This window comes from Zootermopsis nevadensis, unplaced genomic scaffold (genome assembly GCF_977971745.1).
Source record: "Zootermopsis nevadensis isolate Lab colony 2312 unplaced genomic scaffold, Znev_1.0 Znev_ptg000013l, whole genome shotgun sequence".
NCBI lineage: Eukaryota > Metazoa > Arthropoda > Insecta > Blattodea > Termopsidae > Zootermopsis > Zootermopsis nevadensis.
In genome coordinates this window covers 7430774-7454738 of record NW_028259145.1, presented here as the reverse complement: position 1 = coordinate 7454738, position 23965 = coordinate 7430774, and the positions used below count along the sequence as shown (strand labels likewise).

The 23965-nt window shown below is 38.5% G+C and overlaps 3 protein-coding genes and 1 long non-coding RNA gene across 5 annotated transcripts in view; 1 reads left to right on the top strand and 3 right to left on the bottom strand.

Moving 5' to 3' along the window:
• The window catches only part of LOC147873865 (ribosomal protein S6 kinase alpha-5-like), a 34429-nt gene that overhangs the window by 1878 nt on the left and 8586 nt on the right, over positions 1-23965 (top strand). For both annotated transcript variants that reach the window (XM_087348546.1, XM_087348545.1), the window contains exons 2-4: positions 2786-2945; positions 22588-22800; positions 23025-23140. In XM_087348546.1, coding sequence (XP_087204672.1) covers positions 2819-2945; positions 22588-22800; positions 23025-23140 — 456 coding nt within the window. In that variant the 5' untranslated portion in view covers positions 2786-2818. The remainder of the gene's footprint in view (positions 1-2785; positions 2946-22587; positions 22801-23024; positions 23141-23965) is intronic.
• LOC147873868 (uncharacterized) lies at positions 9135-13037 on the bottom strand. The gene is made up of 5 exons (XM_087348763.1): positions 12954-13037; positions 11796-11957; positions 11386-11442; positions 10458-10542; positions 9135-9560 (listed from the first exon to the last, which is right to left on the bottom strand). Exons 1-5 carry the CDS (start codon positions 13035-13037, stop codon positions 9361-9363), a joined length of 588 nt encoding a protein of 195 aa, XP_087204889.1. The 3' UTR covers positions 9135-9360.
• On the bottom strand, positions 13408-14780 carry LOC147873867 (uncharacterized). The gene is made up of 3 exons (XR_015535072.1): positions 14723-14780; positions 13931-14008; positions 13408-13611 (listed from the first exon to the last, which is right to left on the bottom strand). It is a non-coding gene; the product is annotated as an uncharacterized LOC147873867 (long non-coding RNA).
• Positions 15756-16909, bottom strand: LOC147873866 (serine/threonine-protein kinase Sgk3-like). Its single transcript, XM_087348762.1, has 2 exons — positions 16793-16909; positions 15756-15901 (listed from the first exon to the last, which is right to left on the bottom strand). Exons 1-2 carry the CDS (start codon positions 16875-16877, stop codon positions 15756-15758), a joined length of 231 nt encoding a protein of 76 aa, XP_087204888.1. The 5' UTR covers positions 16878-16909.

Genomic DNA, 23965 nt, shown 5'->3' with positions numbered 1-23965 from the left:
TTACTAGCTTGTGTGGTATACCAAATTTAATGAGAATATTGTGTAACACTTTTCTCTTAACAGAGTCATAGGCTTATTTGAAATCTATAAATAATTGATGTACATTCCCACTGTACTCCCATTTTTTTCTCTAGTATCCATAAGATGTGATCAGTTGTTGATCTGTTACATCTGACCCACACTGATGATCCCCAATAATTTCTTGCTTATATGGAGTTAATGTCACCAGAAAAATGTTTGATAGAATTTTGTATGAGGTTGATAGGAGAGATTCCTCAGAAATTACCACACTCAGTCTTGTCCTCTTCGTATGAATAGGAATAATTATGGATTCCTTCCATTCTTGTGGCATCTCTTGCGTATAAATTACCTGAGTAAGGTTATGCAACTTTCTGCCACCTGCTTTAATTAATTCTGCTGGAATTTAATCAATACCTGGAGATTTATAACTTTTCAACTTCCCAATGGCTAGTTCAACTTCATCTAAACTTGGTTCTGGCACTAAGAGTTCAGCTGTATGTATTTTAATCTGTCTAACATCATCAGTTTTGTGAACATTTAAGAACTGGTTAAAAAAATTTCCATCTATTCAAAATTTTGATTGGATTTGCAAGTAAATTGCCATTATCCTTTACCAAATTAGTCTGGAGTTGATATCCTTTCTTAAAATCATTTATGCCTCTGTACAGATCTCTGATATTTTTGTCCTTTGTATTTGTCTCCAGCTCAATAATTTTGCCTTTCTCATATTCCCTTTTTTATTCCTAAAAGTTGTTCTAGCTTCACGTCTCACATTACAAAGATTGTCCTTATTAGTTTGGGTCCTGCAACCATTGAAATTTTGTTTGCCTCCTTTGATCTATTAATATTGAACATTGTTCATCAAGCCATGGTTTATTTTGCTTTCTCCTGTAGGATCCTAGTTTCTCTTTGGATGAAATTTTGATACAGTCTCTGACATTTTCCCATTCCTTGTTGATATTCACACTTTCATCATTTTATCTGTTTCTAATATTTGAAACCTATGCTCTAGGCCAAGTTCTCAGGAAAAGGTATATCCACCAAAACCTTAAAGTGCGGTTGTACACTACTATAATACGACCTATAGTATTGTACGGATCTGAATGCTGGACTTTAACATCTCTAGCTGAAAGAATGCTTATGTCCTGGGTAAGGAAAATTTTAAGACAGATATTTGGTCCGATACGTGACAATGGCCTATGGAGAATTAGAATGAATATCGAGCTGGAGAAGCTGTTCAAAAGCTCAGATATTGTAGCTGTAATAAAGTGAGTTAATAAACTAAAATGCCTTTCTGCGTCTAAGACAAAAGCACGCAAAGTTTGGTGTGAATTGGCTTATCCACTCTCGAGGCACGAGGGAACATATATATCCAACCACAAAGGGTCAAGTGATGGCATTCGCCTTATATGAAATCTTGTGTCAGAGATGACACGCGTCGTGTCGCTTGGCGACAGATTTTTAGCTTTATATTGTGTGGCAAAAATTAAGTTATGTTAGGATAGGCAGATTTGGGTTCTGTCTCTTTAATTCGGTTTGGTTCTGTTTGTTTCTGCTTTGTTCTCTTACGTTCAGTTTATTTCAGTGTAGTTGCATACTAAGTACATGTTAGTATCTCGTCAGCAGACCGGTGATCAAAATCATATTAGGGTGGCTAATAAGTCCTTTGAAAGTGACAGAGTTCAGATATTTGGGAACAAGAGTAAAAAATCATAATGATATTCCCGAGTATATTAGGAGAAGACTAAATTCTGGAAATGCTTGCTACTTTTCAGTTCAAAATATTAAAATGTACAAAACAGTAATTTTGCCTGTTTTGTGTGGGTTCCAATCATGATATCTCACTCTCGGGGAGGAACATAGATAGCAGGTGTTTGAGAATAGGGTGCTAAGGAGGTTATTTGGGCCTAGGACAGAAGAGGGTGGGGTGTGGAGAAAGCTGCATAATGATGAGCTTAAAAATTTGTACTCTTCTCCCAGTATTGTCAGGGTGATTAAGACAAGAAGAATGAGATAGGCGGGGCATGTGGCACGCATTGATGGGGCAAGAGGTGTCCACCAGGTATTGGTAGGTGTAGAGACTGCCAGGGAGACCTAGATGTAGATGGAAGGATAATCTCGGGGTGGGATCTATGGGAGATGGGAGTTGAAGGATCCTGGATTTCGTTGGCCCAAGACAGGGTCTGGTGGAGGGCTTCTGTTAATTTGATGATGAACCTTCGGTTTCTCTGAGCCATCTAGTAGGTTAGTTCTGAATAGTTTGGTGCTGCTTTATGTTATGCAGGATTTTGATGGTGTTTGTAACTATAAGTATGAAGATATTTTACTTGGATTGAATCTCTCAACACTGCTTTTTAGACTGAAGTTTATGCCATTTTTATTATTAACTGTGTTAAAGGTTGCTGATCCACTTTGGATTGTCCTAATGTTTATACCCAGTGGGATCGATCAGACGTCTCTGCTTGTACTGTGCTTCGTAATTTGAAGATCACTCCCGCAACCAAATGTGTTTCTGCTTTCAACACCAATTGAATTGAATTGAATTGTTTTTCTTTTATTATTGCTTTTAGACAATTTAGCATTATGGTGTGATTTTGGGGAAGACCATTTTATAAAGACCTGACTTCCGTATGGGAATTTGCCATGAGATGTTCATTATTTTTGTATTAATTAAATTGTTTACATTCAGTTGAAAATTTTGTAGTTTGCTAGAAATTATTTTGTCTAATACTTGTACAATTACAGAGTAAAATGTTGGTTCCAGGGAAACAGTGGTCTTCGGAGTGTGACCAAAGGTATGAAAACAGCTGATAGCTACTGGTGTCCTGCACGTGGTGATGCGACTGCTGTAGAGGCTCCAGGTACAGTGTCACCATCTGCTGGTCGCTGTAAGAACAAGGAACAAACACCAGTCCCACCGAAAGGTAGGGAAGCGAGAACATTTTGTTTTACCACAGAACCATGGCTGCTTAGCCAACAGTGTCATATACAGATGGATAAATCTGCAGAACATGTGACAGTCTACCTCAGATTATTGCTGCTAATGCTCAGGACACTGGAGAGGGCTCCAGTTACATCAGAATTCAGGCTGAGACAGATTTAAAGCATTTAAAAACTGCGTAATGTGTACTGAATTTGTAAATTGGTTCCGTTAAGAAATTCTTGCGATGTGAATAGTTTGCCGGGTGTCAAAATATTAAAATCATGTGGTTTTTGTGACTGCGTAATTTTTCCTTATTGATTTTTTAACATTCAATGGACCAAAACAAACTGGAATGTTTGGAGTCTTCATTTAAAAAGGAGTTTTGAAATATCCTGTTGATCGGTTGATCTGCTATGTTATGGGTTCAGATATGGAGATCAGTTTTGTGGTACCAAACCAAGCGCTATTCATGCCCAGCAATGGAATAATCTAAAAATTTTATACATTCAAGCTGAAGTGTGAAATGCCAAGATTACCCACGGATAAAGAAACGTGTTGAACGTCCTTTGTGTTTCAACAGCCCAAATAGGTGAATCCAAAGAACAAGTGAACTAACTGTTTAATATGTGTGCTACTCTGATAGCGCTCCCCACTCCAAACAGCACAGAATCGAATAAAATTTTGCCGTAAGAATGCTAGTATCATCAGACTTACTGCTGACACGTCCCAAAAATGTTTGTAGAGAAATTTGGAAATACTTTGTCACGTTTAAGAACCGTCGGTCGGGTGGAGGGGGCCCATAAAATTAAAGGACCATGGGCAGCTGCCCAATTTTCCCACTGGTTAAAGTGGCCCTGATTACATAGTTTTAAAATTAAAGCGGGAACTAAAATAAGAATTACGGAAATTTAATTAAATTAAGTAGCATTAAACAGACTCAATAAATACGAACCAGGCAAATGTAAGGAACAAATATTATTAATGAATGAAAACTAAACAAACTTTATGATAAGAAATTACGCAAAAAGGAGAAATTTTGTTAGTTAAATGTTTAACGAATCAGTTCAGATTACAGCACAATATAAATAAATATGCAAATTTAAAAAACAATATTAATTACTTAATATATAAACCAATTTTAAAAAACGTATGTGAGCTGAGAACATATTGAACAAGTAGTTGCGAACAGCTAACGAGGGGTGGTTCTCCAGCTTGGGGGTTGGGCATGAGGCTAACAACCTTTCATCAAAACCTGTCATATATTTTAGAGTCTGTGAAATACTAAATTTAATCAAGAATTTCTTTCAGAAGAAGGGAATAAGGACAATGTGGGAAAACGCTGTACATCATGATATAAGACCCGATACATACAAACATACATATATACATGCATACATACGCGCACGCGCACACAGAGAATATACAAATTGCAAGACCTACTTCAGAATTTGTAAACAAATTAAATAACAAATGGAATAACAACAAATTTCAATAAAAACAATAGAAAACACACAAATTAATGAGCTCGTATTTGCAACATTTTACAAGGAAGAAAACATATGTGAGAGGGATGTGAATAGTTTACTAAATCGAAATATGATCTAACAAATTGAAGGGCATAGTGCAAGAACACGACAAGGCACACTTTTAACGAAACTGAGTTTCTCACACGAGAGAATTTTCCATGTGTTGCTATGTGGCAGAAATTTCTGAAGAATCACTTTGATGGATTGGTTCTGAACAGTCGAGCAGCTGAAGTCATATCAACAAATATGTCTGTGATTTATGAAGACATGTGTATAAGAAGATTGTTTGAATTCGGAGATTTGAATTGTGTACCGCCTGCAAATAGGAGCTTCCCAGTAACATTAATTGCTAATGGGTCAATGGTAAATTATGAAGGTGAAGTGATGAAGCTATTTTTACCGACACACAAGAGAAATACACGTTTTGGTTCTGCAAAATAAGGGCATTTTTGCGGTACATGCGACAATGTGATAAGCCACGATAATTTTCAAATTTTAACACTAACTTATCTTTGACGTCTTTAAAGTGTAATTATTCTTATACCTCTGGCAAAATATATATGAAATTAAATATATTATAAGTAATGTTTGCGTTATTTAGTAGAATATTATTTTTATAGGATTTAACAAAAACTAAACAAAGCTCCGAGTAAACTTGAATGTTCTGGCTGGTAATGTTTGTGCAGTAAACCCTTCATTATAATGAAGACAAACATACGAGCAATGTACCAATCTTACAATTATGGCACTTTCATTATACATACAGTATGTCCCAAAAGTAACTCAACCCGAAGATTACTTATTAAATAATGTGTTAGTGTGGTAGGAATCAAAGAAGCATGAAGTGTTGTTATTACTCAAAATTATTTGCGAACGCAGTCGTATGAAGAATTTAAACTGGAATATTATGTGCGGCTTCGTAATGATGCGGGCAACCACCTTTTAGCTCATTAACCGTTTTCGCGAGACTAAAGACAAAAGACTCACGGGATGAGCCAAAAAAGTGCAGGACAATTTAAACTCTCTCTTCTTCTTCTTCTTCTTCTCCTTCTTTTTTTTCTTTTCTTTCTTTCTTTCTTTCTTCTTCTTCTCATTCTTCTTTTTTTTTATGGCGAACTTCGGTTTGCGGGACTTGTGGGACACCGTGTAAGTATTATTGATCTGTTACTTTATTTTGGTTAAATGAGATGCTTTGTCCAAAATGCTTCTTAATTTTCCTCTAAAACACGTCATCAAGAATGTGAGAGGGATTCAAGAGGGGCTAAAATTGAATGGTCTGTACCAGGTACTTGCCTATGCTGATGGTCAGTTTGTAAGAATAAAGAAACTCTCCTAGAGGCTAGCAAGGAAATGAGTCTAGAGGTAAATGTAGATTAAACTAAATACATGGGCATAGTACATCAGTAACAATGGCGGAACATAATTAAAAGTAACACGTCATTTGAAAATGTTTCAAAATGTAAATATCTGGGAACAACAATAACAAATAGAAATGAGGTCCATCATGAAGTTAAGAGTAGAATACATTCGGGGAAGGCTTGAATTTATTCAGTTCAAAAACTGTTATCATCTCGTTTACTATCAAAAACACTGAAGATGGGGAAATATAAAACAATAATTTTGCCTGTTGTCTTGTATGGTTGTGAAACATGATCTCTTACTTTGAAGGAAGAACGTAGATTACAAACGTTTGAAAACGGTGTTCAGGAGGATATTTGGACATAGGAGGGATGAAATAAGTGGGGAATTTAGGATTTTTCATAACGAGGAGCTGAGTGAATTGTACGAGTCTCCTAGCATAATAAGGATAGTGAAATCTACGAAGCTCCGATGGGCTGGATATGCAGCACGAATGGGGGAGGTAAGTGGTGAGTCCAGAGTTTTGGTGTGAAATCCTTCTGGAAAACGATCACTGGGCAGACCAAGAGGGGATGGAAGGGTAATATCAAGGTGGATCTTAGGGAGGCAATTCTCAAGACTAAGAATGGAGTCAGCCTGTCTCTTTGTACAGGCAACGGCGAAGACTTGTTCCTCGGTTGACCACGAGATTTGCTCTCTGCATATCTTTTGTTTCCCCTAGGAATCTGCACCGGAGGTGGGTGACGTAATGGAGAGAAACATTATACGTCTTATTCGGATTTGAAGAGAGCTGACTGGCCGACGAGATTTAAAATGTGAAGGGAAGTTTTTATTATGCCCTGACCATCCTAATTGAAGGGAATCAAGAGTGCACAACACTATCGTATAAATAATTATATTATTGTTATATTTTCATCACGTTAGAGGACGACTTAGGCAAATAACGACAGCTGAATTTATGATTTAAGGAGAACTGAAATGTATAATTCACAAATAAACAAAGTAATCATATGCTGGGGGCCGCGGAGATGAAGACTGCCAACAAAATATAAAGTTGCAATTTTTATTGTTAGTCATGAAGGTCGAATATAGACTGAAAAATGAATCTCGTTAAGATTTAGCTGGGACAATCGCTTATAACGGAGTATACGATATGAAGATTCCTGTCTTCTGGGTTGTTGCGCTGTGTAGTCTGGTAGATGTTTACCAACGTTTCAGAGGTCATACTGCCTCCGTCATCAGGGCGATTCTTAGTATGAAGATTTCTGTCTTCTGGGTTCTTGCGCTGTGTAGTCTGGTCGAAGTTAAATAACATTTCAGAGGTCATACTGCCGATGGAGGCAGTATGACCTCTGAAACGTTGGTAAACATCGACCAGTGTACACAGCGCAACAACCCAGAAGACAGGAATCTTCATACTCACCGCTGTGAAAACCTCAAATCTTACACAGTATACGATAATCTGAATAGAATTAGAATTTTCACGATAGGTCTACTGGAAAATTATGATACACTATCCCAGCCTGTGGGAGCAACGTAAATAAATCATAGGAATACTCTTTTCGTAATAGAAGACGAATCCTAACCTCTGAATATCGATATGACAGACGTTAAATACAATTCCATATGCAGTTGTCACGTAATGAATTCCAAAAAATGAAGAATTGCATACTTTAGCAAACTAATTAAACGTCTACAAAGAAACATAACTTAAATCTACCAACGTGAAATGACGCGTGGAAATTACAGCAGAAGGCTGAGAAAACAAACGGTTTACAGAATTTAATTATTTACTTGCTGACCACAATTTGGAAATTGAAAATGAATGTATAAGTAGGCCTTGATAGAATGAATTGCGTTTTGAAGTGTTAGCAAACGTAAACCTCGAATGCGACAGTCAAATACGAATTTGTGACGTGGATCCTAAATTAGAGAAACGGCCGATGTTTGATACCAGAACACACGAAATTTTTATGACCTCTGCAGAGATTTACAAAATTTGACAACCAAAGGAAGAACTTGAATGTACAGTGGAAGGCTCACGATAATCAAGAATAATGGGAGAGAAGTGATGCAGATGTGAATTTACCGACAAGAGCTCACTCACAGTTGGGCTGGTTTCTTGTTGCCTATTTCTAGGGGAGAGGTGGGGACATATAAATGGAAAAATTGCAACTTGATGGTATTTGGGGAAACACAAGATATGCAGAGTGCAAATTGATCAACAAGCAGTGGATGATGTTCGGTCTTCTGGCCTGAAAGAAAATCTGAATTTCAAGTGTAACTTCGTCGGAGAATAATGTTGAAGGTTTCGGTGAAGATCGAAGTTGTCCCTGTCATCCTAATGAAGTGGCTGCTGAAACCTTCCCTGTCCCCTCCCTTCCTAGCCACGTGGATGCTAGCCCTGGGTTGAGGCGTAATTTCGAAGTTGTTATGAAATATCCAAACCGTATTTAAGATGACACAGCCAGGGAATAAGGCGCATTGTGGGAAATACACGACCCTCATACCAAGGATAATCCTGTGACCTGGCGGCTTACTTCTCTCAGTAACAGTAAAATAGGCCGTGGCTAGTGATTAAATGATGATTTAGTTTGATTGGTTATTAAATATTGTGGGGTCGTGAGCATAGATGGAGGAATGTTAGCGAAAAAGGAACGGGTAAGAAATTTAGTCTTTGGAAACTGTTGCTTGTTTTTAGGTAATGGGCCGAGCGGAGGAACATGCGAGGAATAGTTCCAGCTCAGATATGGATACATAACACAGTGGAAGGCAGACTGCAATGCGACGCCTTATCATTTTTGAAAGGGGAAATTGCTGAAATTCAGCCCAAGTTAGGTTTTACAGATTATGTGGTGCTTTGACAGAACGACATTTGAAAATCTAAGCCCAGCACTACTGTAATTTTTTCATGAAGTTAGGCACTTGTGGAATTAATTTCTAATTCACTTTTAAAAGGGGTTAGGGATACAAGTGTGAAGATTTGTATTAAGGGACGGAACCCCACCGGAAAAAAAAATGTTGGTCTAAGAGGCTAAATTTCGTTTCTTAACTACATTTTATAGCTCACAGTACGTAATGTTGAAAAAGTGGAAGAATTAAAAAATTGAACTGGGGGGGGGGGGGGTCAGAAATACTGTAAACATGGACGAACGAATTTGCCTAGATTAACAGGTAAACAAGAAGAAACTGACAATGTTTCCCCCCTTAATTGAATAGGTCGTTGCTTCTCAGGTATTCTAGTCATGCCACCACCACCCACTGCCGTATTAAAATGAGGCTTCCTAATTTTCCCAAAGATAACAACGCAAATGCTTGCCGAAACATCCAGAAACCAACATTTCATGACGCTGCTTATTCCAGTAAGCCGAAGTTACACATTGAAAAAGCCAGTTGCTGCTTACTGTAATGGAGAATCAGTGGCTGCGATGTTTCTGCAGGCTGTTTCATTCCACTACAGTAAGCATTGACGATGATTCTTCGTCGCCGCTCTGGCTGCATCCACGCAGAAGGTTCTGCTTAGATGTTTCTTCATACAAGTCTTCTCTTCGGTGGCTCTCCTCCGTCTTCAGGACTGAGGACGTGCCTCCTCTTCTGTGCTTTCCTCGTGTCCGCCTGATGCGTTGCTATCTGCAGAACCCGATCTTCTGTGACCACCCCTCCTGATGGTATCACAATCCACAGAATCGTCTCTGGGATGCTCGAAGGGTGATCGTTGTCAAATGTAGGATCTGCAAATGAAAAATTCATAATCGCATTTTATGTTCATGGGACAATCAAACTTACTCTTAATACATGAACTTGTGAATTTTTTTGTTTTACTCCACCTCATTATATTTTGTGCTGACAACTGGTTTAATATTCTATGAAGACTGCGTCTAATATGTTAATGTTTTTACAATTAAAACTAAAGAACTTTTATCATAATTCAGCTTTCTCTTTCGTAATGTTAGTACCATTCAGTTTAATGAAGTAAGTGGGACGTGTGTGAGGCAGTGGTGAATACTTTGACCACGCGTGGCGCTGACGATGGAAGACAGCAGAAGATATTTCATACAGTGTTATAAACGCGTACAATCAAACCTTTACTCTGGAAAGGGATACTTATTCACGAGTATATAAGTTATATTTATATAATATAATATTATACACAAATTAACAAAACTTTAATTTAATTATGTAACTCGAAACAATAAACTTTACAAGCAGATGAAGCAGTTATTTGAGTTTAATGTCGAGGTCAGAGGCTGAGAGACACAGAGAAAACACAAAGTGCGAAGTTGATGTAGTAAAATTTGCTCAGTGAGCAGTTGTCTTACGCAGTTGAAGCATTTTTGGGTGCAGGTACTCAGATCAGACATGTGTGTTCTGTACGACGGTATTGTAACATTCTACAGAAGTTTCGTATTAAAATCGTAATTTCTCTGCAGTTTTCTGTTGAATCTCCATACAAAATTTGTTTGAATTCTGCTCTGAGCAAAACGTCAATGCGGGTGGCATTACAAACTAGAAGACCGACATCGACATGGACTGAGTTCCACTGTCTGGGCACATCTGATGTTTTGCAAGTGTTGGGGAACTCGATGTAAGTAGGTCGCTTAGTTCTGAAATTAAATAAGATATCTCACCTGGTCCTTGATTGGTGGATTCAGGGATGCAGTCATGTGTGGAAGCCAATGGTTCACTTGACACCGGCGCTGTTGGATACTCAATCTGTTGACACGAAAACAAGAATCAGTTGCTTGTAGTAGTTTGTTCAACATTCGCCCTTTTTAGTGATTCTTTGCAGCAAAACCCAAGTTCGAGGCAACTGTTTTTGCAGTTAGCATTACGCACTCAACAGAACTGCCCTTTTGCAGCATTTCAGACTCAATTAGACTTCGATGCCACCTGCTGTTAAGTCGCGCGACTAGAGTAATTTTCAACCTGGAGGCCATTTCACCCTCGTCAGTATGAAAGATGATCCGGAATAAAATTTACCGACGAACTCATCAACCCAGGGTTGCTTCATTGCGAACACTGCCCAAATACTTAACAACGATCACAAGCTAATTTCAAATAAGAAAATGGAGCAGAAGACAAAAAAGGAACACGTGGGGCAAAACAGCTGTTTTATGGTCATTTTATATCCATTTGTTTATTCTTGTTTACGACAATACGTAATATAACTTCGGGTAAGCTGCTTCACAACTGATGAGTACAGCCCGCCATGATTGGATAATGCTTTTTGGATTAAGTTCCAGGTTGCAAGATAAGACCGAGATGTGTTAGTGGTCTTAATTTATTAATCTAACATTTTTAATATTGTTGTGACATTCAAGCGACACAGCAAAACAACACTTTCTTGCAGAGCCTGAAAATGTTAAATATTGTCAGAGCCTACGACTGCTTATCTAATTATTTTCTTGCGTGTGTTTGAAAGATGAATAATAAAACATCACTTTTCATGTGAGACAAATATAGAGAGGATTTTTACTTAACTTTGTAACTTGCAATGCGTAAATTGTGTACAATCAGGTACTGAGAAACTAATGTAGGTTAAGTGTTAACACTTACTGTGGTTGCACGCTCCAGGGAGGTCTCGTCCAAAGACGGCGACACAAATGAGAAGTTCTGCAATAGAAATTAAAAAAGTCACATTTAAGCAAAATTCTTTTGTGTTGGAACGTCTTTACTGCGACGTTTGTAAGATCAGAAAAGTGCGTATTTGGAAACAAGTTGATAAAATCGTATCTTCGCTGTAAAACAGAGAGTAGGCCCATGAAAATAAAAAATCTGTCTGACAAACCAGAGTTACGGTGCACAAATATCGGCCAAGGCCTAATAATGACATCAGAATTATTACTGACTGTAACACCTCGAAGGGAACGTGACCCTCGGCTTCCAACACGTGTTCTAAAAGGGCCAGAAATTAGCCTTGTTCTAATGCGACACGCAATAAAAGTAGGAAAATTACATGTTCTCACCTTGAAAGGGTCGTCGCTCCTGCGAGGCCAAGTGCCCGCTGACCGAGGGTCAGACGCCACACCGAACTGGTTTTCATCGACATCATCGGCGCTGATGATGTCGAGATGTGGGAGGAAGGGTAGTGATACCTTCTTCCCTCTCAGTTCATCCCAGTCGATGGGCTGTAGATAAAGCACAAGCATAACAGGGTGAAGAATTCTGGCGAAGCAGACAAGAGAACACTCAGTTTGTTATAATTGCAGGGATTACGAAATTAAGTCTTCTGCGTTGATATAAATTGTTGAGACCTTTTTAAGAGTTTTTGTAACGTAGCATTTACTGGGAGGAAAAGTTTTAAGATGTCTAGTCGTGTCCTTAAGATTTGTACGTGAAAGAAATTTCAGATCAGGTATCGTGAAAGTTTTATATTACTGTTTGTTCTGGGATTACAATCAATTTTATTTGCGTTGTCTGTCTCTTGGGCCCTCAATATGTCACTAAGCTCGAAATATTTCGTACATCGCAATGTCGATGTAAGTAGCCCTGGGCAATTTCCCTATGCAAAGGATTGCTGGGAATGTAGACCGAACTTTTTTTTTATTTACTGAAGTCTTGAAACGGTAGCAACTTATAGAAACATTATCGAAAGCCTTGAAACTGCACTTTGATTTCTTAGCAGTACATTAGAGTCCCAATTGTCTGACCTTCAGTTATTCGACATTCAGTTTTATCGGACGTACTCCATTTTGTAATCGGCCGACTCAGAGTGTACTGGAATGAGTCGCACTTCCTGATCGCATTTTATTCACTCCGTCTCTTTAGAGTAATTTTTATTGCCTTCGATAACACGAGCGGAGATCTACTTTAGTTTCTTAACTGAAGTTACCAATTTCTCATAACGAAGCGATTTCTTTAATTAAATGTCGAGCGAAAAGAGAAAGTAGTTTATTTTTCCCGCGGAACAAATTTAAAGTCTTACAAAGTCTAGATAAACGTGAACTATGCAACAAGTAGCAGAAGAACATGGCGTCAGGAGCCTTACCCTCGTCTCTTCCGATGGTCGTCTCAATTATCCGATCATCCTTCGGGACTTTGCTTTCTTGCGTCCAGGAAGAAGACAGTTCAGAACTGAAGCATTTCTGTACAATATTTTATGGTAACAGATTGTCTTAATTTACGGCGTAGAAAGGATGGATCTTGATTTCCTCTGCTCCCTTCGCTTCACCACCTAGGCGAAATTTCGCGTCCCTAATGAGCAACATTCTTATGAGGCTCGACGCACGTGGTGGGAAATACTCTGGGAAGACGGGCTCTTGAGTCAAAATTCGGCTGTGAAAGAGAATCGAATTTGTAAATCTGCCATTATGTTCCCTGTTAGTATTTTTTATTGCTGTTAGTTTTCCTGTAAATGACTCATTTCATCTAAGCCACCGAAATGGGTTATGCAAGAAGCAAGAAAGATGGTTCATCTATAATAACATCTTGAGACGTTTATCTTTGTTTTCCGTTTCCTTTCCTGTCCCTCAAATTTAATTTACTCTCCGTGTAATCTTGGTTCAATATTTGCTCTTTGTAATCGGGTAGTTTTCTGTCTGAATTTTGGTTTCTTCCATGAAGTTAATTCTCCGCGAACTTCACTGGTATTAAAACGGATAACAACTGGTCCTCTGTTAAGGTCAGACTAATCTGTGTAGGACTTTGTTGAAAATAAACATTGCTCTTCGCAAATAACGAGACTCACTTAAATAATGTCTGAATGTTGTTCCTTTCTCCAAAAGGCCTGGAGTACGACAACATCTCATACACCACAACTCCCAGGCTCCACCAATCAGCTGCCTGCAACAATTCAAATTAGGACAAGAGCATTAATCAGTCACTTCCATTTATTTGCAGCCTCCAGAAACAGAAAAAATGGATTCTGCTTCCTGTAATATACGCTCGGTAACTGATGCATATATTATGTAATTATAAGCAGCTGATATACATATAAATGTTTTACTCTTTAATGTTACTTTTTCAATGTGAGATATGAGAAATATTTGCCCCATTATTGAATCTATATTTGTTGTAACGGACCTTCAGATTATTCCACTGTCTCAGTTACGTGAAAGTACGAAATAAGTATTTTCACATCTTCATGGAAGAAAACACTTACCATGTCGTGTCCCATGCGCCGGATTACTTCGGGGGCCATATATTCTGGAGTACCGCTGCAGGAGTACGTTCTTTTATCCTGTTGATAAAAACAAGATTTTAAATAAGTTACATGTGACATGAAATGAGACACATAAACAATTCCCTAACTGTGGTACAGGAAAGAAAACTTCGAGGATGCACTTTAGACCCAGTTCCGTTCATCTTCTGACGTCATAGCTTGTTTCTCCAACGTAATGCGTGTTCGCGTCTTTTTCATGGTCTTCCATGTTCTTACTTTCCAAAAACTTTCAACGTCAAATATTTGTTTGCGTTGCTTCTCGCCCTACTTAACTGGCACAGTGTAATTCCGAAAAATTTTCGCTTAGTAGTACTCGGTGAGCTGAATGTTTCACAGCCATACAAAACACCTGGTAAAACCATGCATCTAGATGTTTAATGTTTTGCAAGTGGATAAGATACTTAATGGTGGAAGTATTTGTGGAATTTTAAATAGCAAATTACAGACAACATGCAATGCTGTAGGTAATAAATTCTGCGCTTGTTAGTTGACACCCTCAGAATCTGAGAACTCGTGATGCCCCTGTTAAATGTAAGTACAAGAGAAGTACTCTCTGAATATGGGTGCCCACATTTCGGACATTTCAGATATTTCCGTTTTTAATAGTCTGATAGTCTGTTCCCTCAAATAAAGAGAGTTACTCCCTGATGGAGAGAGATCCACTCATCCGCTACGTTCCAGTTTACTCAGCGAATTAAAGAGACAGAATAAAGCAGTTGGCACTAAACTTACCTCCTGATCAGACGGAAACTCCTTCGACAGGCCGAAATCTGTCCGAACAACATGGCCCGCGGCGTCCAGAATGATGTTCTCCGGCTTCACGTCCCGGTGAACGATTCCCAACTGAAAGAAACAAATGAACACGTCTCAAGAGCATTGGGGAGAAGGAAACGCATTTTGCATTTTCAATATGTGCATTTTTATGCATTCTTTATAGTTGATTTAACGACGATGTTAGTATATAGATTATATGGCATTGGGCTTCGTAGATCGATCTTAATTACACCCCGTGCATTTTAATTAACTAATTCTCGTGTTTCAGCAGGTCACTATCTATGAATCTCGATTACGTAACTACACAAAGTATTATTATGAATGTTCTATTTCACTGAATTGAGAGATATGAAAGTTGTAAAATGAACTTTTCTGGTTACGGAGAATTACTTGGCGGCTAAATAATCAGACATGACAGAACTAACCAAAATCCTTGCTTACTAATCCGGGGAGCATTCTTCAGAAGAAACAAGCTAAATTTCAGGAATCACCATTTGTTGTGAATTTAGATATTTCTCACAGATGTTACAAAGGATTCGATGTACTGTGAAAAAATAAAGGGAATTTGGGAGTGCTGGTTGCCTACCTCGTGCAGGTGCTGGAGGGCCAGGATGAGTTCGGCGGGGAAGAATCTTGTTTCATTCTCCGTAAGCCTCTCTCGCTGCTTCAGCAGTTCAATGAAGTCTTTTCCTGCGACGTAATCTGCAACAATAAAGACGAAATCGCGTTATTGTGAGGACTTTTAGGCCACTGAATGCTGATGTATTGTATGTTTAATTCGGCAACTGTATAATTACAAATCGAAGCTCTGCAGAAGACTAAAAAGTGAAATAGTTTAACGGAAAGCGAAGGATTATTCCACAAACGGGGTACGTATGAGCACCCTACATATTTAGTAACGGTGACGTTTCGTTTGATGTACTCACCCATTACGAGATGCAGGCGTTCATTCGACTGAAAGGCATAATGCAGTTGCACGAGGAACGGACAGTCACGTGTTTTTTTCAAACACGCGACGCTCCGTCCACGCGTGGTCGATGTCCTTTCTCTTCAGTGATGTCTTCATGTTCTTTATGGCGTAAAGTTTACCGGCGTCGTTTCCGTCCTTCTTCCTCGCCAGGTAAACTTCGCCAAACCCTGTAACAGAATCTCAGTCATGTTTCATCGTGATATCTGTACAGGTACGGGCTGTCGTATCAGCAAAGTCTCCTTTCAAATAATTATGATACTCTACCCTTTTTTTTTCCCAATACCAAAACTTCGCGATGAATATAAAATTCATAAATACGTGGTTCGTCTTCTCTTTAACAAGCTCTAAAACTCTCTCCGATAGGTCAAGCCCTTGTGCACAGGATATTACTAGATTATATTGTTTCCTGCTTGGCGACAGAAACAAGATGAAATACCGTTTAGGTCTGTGAGATTTCATGATTGCAACTTTTATCGTTAAAGTGCTTATGTGTTGAATCTCCATGGAGTGGTCCTTGAACCGATTCGCGAGCTGTCAACATAATTTGATTAATTCTAACTTGTTTGAAACCTTGCGTTTCTAAATGTCTCCGCAAATAAATGTTGGCAGTTGGTAAATGATCCACATTCTAACGTTTTTTAGCATTCATGAATAGAAGAATTTTGTTCGGCAGAATATGGCCTACACAATTCTTAAGATCCCTAATTCTGATTTCGTTAAAGTAAAGGGAAATTGACATTGTGCATAAGAAGAACTACCTCTCGTGTTTATCAATTCCGATGTTACGGTATTTCGATACAGTGTAAACCAGAACGCGAAATTAGAATGTCGTTAACATTACGAAGAGAAAATAAGCCACAGACACGTATTTCTTGTTATTTCACTGCCGATTAAGTTGCATTGCACTTGATCATGGGCTAGGAAGGACGCTCTAAAACGCTGATCTTCTTCTCTGCCTACTTAATAGATGCATTAATGATGCAGAAATCAGGTCCGTATTTTGTAAGCAGAGAAATGCACGGGTAATCGGCCGATTGTTAACAGGAAGTTGTACTTACCTCCTTTTCCTAGAAGTTTGATGATCTTGAAGTCGTCTTGGCGGACATGTCGAGATCCTGTAACAAATATCATAATTAGTGGCATGTGCTAATATACCTTTAATATACAATAAAAATATAAAGTTATCCTGCCGCACGCCATGTAGGCGCTTGGGTGGGGTGAGACGAGGTATAGCTCCTACTTTTTCTTAACCTCGGCACCAGATGGGGGTGAGTGCTCAGTACCCCGGTATCTGTTGGAGAGGAGGCTGGGTGGTAAGTGGGCCCAAGAGCCGGTCTGGACGCAGGGGCTAGAGGAAAAATCCCCTGCCCCTGTCAGGGATCGAATCCCGGTTGTCCAGTCCGCAGTCAGTCACTGTACTGACTGAGCTAGCTCAGTTCCGATCTTTAATCTACAGGCTTAATTGAAATAATTTACCCTTTTTTTATTCTACAATCCTGCGCCACCCCCATTACGGGGTTAGTCTTACTAAGATACCACGGTGGTTTCGCCTTGCCCTCCGTGGCCAGTCTTTGTCAACCAGACTAGAAGAGAAAGGACGCGGATAAACTTCCATGCCTTGGGTGGGACTCGAACCCACGGTCGCAGCAACGAGAACCATGCCTCAGACCGCGTGGCTACGGAGACTGGCATTAACATTTTTAACCTCGCGATTCGCCTATTGAAAATAGTGTTTATTATAATCAAGGGGGAAACTACCCCTCAGATAGTTGTGTCTCCTTCCCGACCTCTCAAGGTCCTAACCCCAGTCTCATGCAGTATGTTAAATATTTGCCATACATAGGCCTTATTATATAGTTTAATTATGTTATTATATTTGTAAATTTGCAGAACAGTTGCGTTCCTGTGTTTGTTTATTTTTTTAGCCGCTTAAAGTGCATTGTCACTTGAGTGATAAATACGGTAGTCACTCATCAAGAGCTTCGTGCAGCCTGAAATGAGAGACTAAAAGGTGTTCTTGTAAGTCTGGAACTTGCAGTGAAATAATGATAATATTATAAGATGGCTGTCTTCAGGGTTGTAGCGCCGTGTATTCTGATAGCAGTTTACCGACGTTTTTACTGCCTCCATAATTAGGGCAATGGAGGCAGCAAGGACCTCTGAAACGTCGCTAAACATCTACCAGATTACACGGCGCTACAACACAGAAGACAGTTTTCTTCAGAATCAGCACTGTGAAAACTTCAAATCCTACAAATGATAATATTAATTTCTGCATATAATTATTCATAAACAGCCCATTTGAACTTAGCTACTCCGACATATGCAGATTAGTTTGTCAGCTGGATGGAAGTTCCTGTGTTCTTCCTCGCGGTTGTGAACTCAAGGAACGAACATTTGTAATGCTTATGAATGCCCGTTTTCAGTTCTTTGTAATTTGTATTCCGTTTAAAGTGGATAGTGACACTCGCAATCTGACAGGTTCCAATAAAAAATATTACGTATCACAACGCATGTCCGGTCAAAGAAGTTTGAAGCGAGCAGAGTGACTCAATTGTTTTAAACGTCTGAAAGAAGAGTAGGCCATCTTTAATCTCTGACTGCCTGTACGTATGTAATTAGAATTTTTCGAGCTCCTTTCCAAGACGACCTGGAATTATCGTAGGTTATATATGCATCTAAATGACATATGAAATCCAAATGTGAGCTTTGCGAGATATAACGTTTTGACGACAGTAAATATGTCGTTGATGGTCTTCTCAGATTTAAAGTCGTGTGGACTTGCGGATTTAATGATTATGGTTCGTATTCTTATTTAAACCCATGTTAAGCACGGAGTTTGTCAAAATAATTTTTAAAAATGATGTGTCTACATCACAGATAACAGAACTCGTATCCATTGTAAAGATGAGTTGTCTAATGCTGTTTAGAGAAATAATCGTCGTTTTTCTGATAATATTTCTAAACCCACAATTAAATTCTGTGTGTTTAAACAAAGAATGCATAAAAGATCTAACATGGTTTCAGTGTATAGCTTTAAAAAGCTTTCTTTCTGATAATATAAATTTAGGTTTATTAATTAATTGCAGTGCGAAGTAAACTACAGGGGTTACTAAATTGACTTCTAATAAGAGGTTATGATCGTACATATCTAGTGGGAGAGGTTTCGGAAAGAATTGGCCATTCCCCAGAAATTGTTAAACGCCACGAATTCCCTTCGTCAGAAGATTCTAGTCAGACATTTGTATAAAACGATTAAGGACTGATGTGCAGATAAACCTAGATAAGCCCGTGTATTTGAGAATTATTATTACACTGGAACAACACTTTCCAGACATTTCGTTTCTGTAGATTTCACTGTGTCTCTGTCTTCAAACTACGTGCGATGAACACGTAAACCAGATTTCTTTTTGTGTAAAATCCAGCTGCCTAAAACTGTACCAAGTATGAATTTATAGCGTTGCATCCTAACACCACGGGATACCACGATAAGTCAATAAGATTTACGTTTGACATAAGCCATTTTTAACCCTTAATGCTACTTTAATTTGTGCATTCTTATCTATAAGATTTGTGAGACTTGGTGGTAGGCTGATGAACATTCTGATGCCAGAATAATATTCGCTCTTCCAAGTATATAAGAGGCTACCAATTGGTCTATGAAACCGATTATTATTCCTTGTGTTGACGCAGTGTATAGCAGAATTACTTTGAAACTGTGAAGTTCACTGATGAGAATGCATTCAAATGGACGAGCCCTAACCTCTTAAACAGATACAATTTCAGGTTTTACACCAGACATTGATCTAACAATATTCTTTTGTAAAATGAATATTCTTTTCTATTAGATAAATCCCCCTCAAATTACTCCATTGTTAATTATAAAATGAAAATAGATGCAGTAAACTGAGTTGAGTGTCAATGCTAATTTCTTGCAACTACTTAATATGCTTCACTTAACTAACACATTAAAATTTGACAAAACAAATTTAATTAACATCTTGATATATGGCATTATTTTCTGGGGAAACTGTAGACAGCAGAAAACTATCCAAAAGATAACCATTAGAGTAATAAGGAGTAAATCATGTAGGGAATTTATTTAAGGAATTTAATATTCTTCATATCCAGCAAATTCCATGTGTTATTAAAATCATTTTGTGGTGGACAGCATGAATGTTTCAAATAATCTCAGATGTCTACGGATACAGATGCAAACATAACCTACAAATGCCAAACATAACCTCAGCAAATAAAGAAATTAATTTACTATAGTGAAACCAAAGTTTTTAATAATCTTCCATCCACTATAAGAAGTTGGAATCATGACGTAAAGAAATTTAAGCTAGCAACAAAGACTTTCTCCTTTCTCACTCCATCAGTTCCTCAGAAAGAAATTAAAATCACCCGAAATTCTAACTTATTGGGAATACAGAGATGATGCTTTCTCCTGTGATTGTAATGTGCTGTAAAACTGTAGTTGACTTTAAATCACTGTCACACGAATGCAATTTACATTGAAGTAAATTTACTCTGTCGGTTAATCAACGTTTTGCCAAATTTAGGCGGTCATCAATTTGGTAACTCTTGCATGCGAGTACTTGAAACATGTTGTGGTGAGTTATTTGTTATTCATTTTGTTATCATATGGGTTCTTTTAAGTTATTTGCTGCTGGAGGAAAGTCATTTATAAATTATAAAAAGCAATGGCCATAGAATTGAATTGATATATTTTATTGTTCTCCAGTTTGAGAAAGAATTCTGATTATTTTTAGGTGATTTTACTTAAACCCTTTATTTCCTTCCTGTTAGAAAGGACCTGAACCATTCTTCAGCTATTCCTCGAATGCCATAAAAATGTAATTTGGTTAACAACATTTTATGATTTATAGAATCAAAAGCTTTTGCTAAAATACAGAATATTCGTGCAATATGAATTTTTGTGGTTAACAGATTTCAGAACATTGTCTGTTAGTCTGAATGCTGTATCTTCAGTGGATAAATATTTTTAAGCCAAATTGTTCTAGGACCAGCATATTTTAGTATGCCTATGACGACATAACCTAACCTCAAACACTTAAGGAAAGTTGGTTGCGTTTTAAAATCTTGTGTAAGAAACTAAACCAAACCCCCCCCCCCCCCCCCCCCCGAATGGGTGGTTAAAACACTTGACCAACGCCCCCTCGGAGGGGGGGGGGGTCAAGTATTGGATGACATGAAACATTCGACGAGGTTCTCACCCGAAAGCCAAAATTATACATTTATTTTAAGCAGATAACGTGTTTAATAAATGTTGATTCCTAAGGGTTTTGATGACAGTAATTTACACTTAAAATTATTCATTTTGAGGACTTTTTAAAGAACAGACGATGGACAAAGTCCTGACCATGAATAATTTTAAATAAATTTTGGTTTGGTAAGTTTGGTCAGAAGAGGCCGTTCGGAAGATCCAGGCGTACATGACTGATTTAAACATTTCCTAAGTAACGAAGGTAATATTGCACTTATTGAAAATAGCGACTCGTTTTACAAAATGTCTCCAGGAACGTAACCATTCGTAAGAGTGGGAACTGCCTGTGGTTTTGAAAATGTGCTCGAATGTTAGATTGCTATTTCTAGTATGTTAAGCGGAAAACTAAAGCTAAGAGGAATACCAACTGGCAGAAATATTTTACATCGAAATTACTTCAATGCGTGACGACTCTAGTTTGGACAACCCTACTTTCACTTAATTTCTGCGGAGTAGGAAGTAGATAATACGAGACGAAATTGCTGTGAATCAAACTTTTCAACATGAGTCACGAACGACACTTCACATAATTTTTCTTATTTATTAAGGTTTTCACAGCACATTTTATTGTGAAAAATTACATCAAATAAACTCGTTTAAGTTTAATTTATTTACGAGGGTAGTGGGATCCGTAATTCGAATTACAATAAAATGATCTTATGCTGTTCTTCTATCTTAAGTTCCTAGTAATGTGTTCTATGCTCTGCACATTCAACATTAATTTTCATTAGCTGTTGTATTTTTAAAAATTTAAAAAAACACGTAACAAAATATTTCCTTCCACGTGGTTGCCACATCTCAAAGATAAATAACATAGGTAGTAGCATTTGTGAAGAGGTCCATTTTGAATCTCGTTTTTCTTTATCACGAAGCGAGAGATACGAAGTTAGAAGAGACAGTTTATTCTGCGTTTCTCCCAGAGCAACAACAGTACATGTCAAATGTGATAAGCCGCAACACCTCGGCGAGTGGGCAGTAGTGACTCGGTCGAACTTGGTTCAAATCCGGACAAGGACATTTCGTCGCAAACAGCTGCCAGACCTTCCTAGCCTCCTGTTTAATGGAGGCTTTTCCTTTTTAGATAAAGCGGCCAGACTTGGAGCTGACCATTCGTATCCATCTAATGTAAAAGTTAAGAATGCGTGGCGATTTACCACCACACCCCGCATACGTTTAAACTGCTTGGCGTTAACTGTGGACCAACAGAGTGCTTCAACGTTTTAATGCATTCTGTTTTTTGGGGGATTTAAGTTGGTTCTCAGATCAAATAGGGACCTTATCGATGTTATTAACAGACTGGTCTATGCAAGGAGATACGTTTTCTTTGGGGTAGGGCCTACTTTAAAAATGACACGAATATCCTGTACACAAGGGCTTGACCTATCGGAGTGTTTTAGAGCTTGTTAAAGAGAAGACGAACCATGTATTTATGAATTTTATATTCATCATGAAGTTTTGGTATTGAAAAAAGGGGTATAGAATATCATAATTATTTGAAAGGAGACTTTACTGATACAACCTGAGCAGATATCAAGATGAAACGTAACTGAGATTCTGTTACAGGGTTTGGCGAAGTTTACCTGGCGAGGAAGAAGGACGGAAGCGACGCCGGTAAACTTTACGCCATGAAGAACATGAAGAGAAGACTACTCAAGAGGAATGACATCGACCACGCGTGGACGGAGCGTCGCGTATTTGAAGAAACACGCGACACTCCTTTCTTCGTGCAGCTCCACTACGCGTTTCAGTCAAATGATCACCTGCATCTCGTAATGGGTGAGTACATCAAACGAAACATCACCGTAACTAAATGTGTAGGGTCCTCATACGTACCCCGTTTGTGGAATAATTCTTCGCTTCCCGTTAAACTATTTCACTTTTTAGCCTTCTGCAAAGCTTCGATTTGTAATTATACAGTTGTCGGATTAAACATACAATACATCAGCATTCAGTGGCCTAAGAGTCATCACAACAACGTGATCTCGTCTTTATTGTTGCAGATTACGTCGCAGGTAAAGACGTTAATGATCTTCTGGAGCAGCGAGGGCGGTTCACGGAGAAGGAAACAAGATTCTTCTCCGCCGAAGTCATCCTGGCCCTCCAGCACCTGCACGAGGTAGGCAACCAGCACTCCCGCTGAACAGCATAATAAAGAGCGCGGGGCACAAAACATGAAAAGTAACTGGATTACTGATTTCAGTGCTACAGAGTTCTCTTCAAATTCCATTTATTTTTTTCACAGTACGTCGAATCCTTTGTAATTTCTGTGAGAAATATCTAAAACCACAACAAATGGTGATTCCTGAATTTTAGCTTGTTTCTTCAGAAGAATGCTCCCGGGTTTAGTAAGCAAGGACTTTGGTTAGTTCTGTCATGTCTCATTATTTAGCCGCCAAGTAATTCTCCATAACCAGAAAAGTTCATTCTACAACTTTCATATCTCTCAATTCAGTGTAGTAGAACATTAATAATAATACTTTCTGTAGTTACGTAAGCGAGATTCATAGATAGTGACCTGCTGAAACACGAGAATTAGTTAATTAAAATGCACGGCATGTACGAGTTGCGATCGGAAAGTTTCAAGACTGCGCGTATAAAAACCCGCACACTTATCTCAGGTATTAAATTCATCCATCACCCTCGAAGTAGTTCCCCTGGGAGTGAACACAACGATCCCAGCTCGCTGCCAAGCCTGGAAATCTTTCTTTGTCAGCCTGTCAAGCACCATCTGCGATTCTGCCTGAATCTCTTGCCAAAGACTCGCCAAAACGGCTACGGAATCCTATGAAATGCTAAAGCAAGCATTTGGGGAGTCCGCAGTGGGTCGTGCACAAACTTTTGTGTGGCATTCACGTTTTAAAAATGGCCGAACCTCTGTCGATGATGACGAGCGTTCTGGACTACCATCTTCGAGCACAACGCCCGAAAATGTTACGAAGAT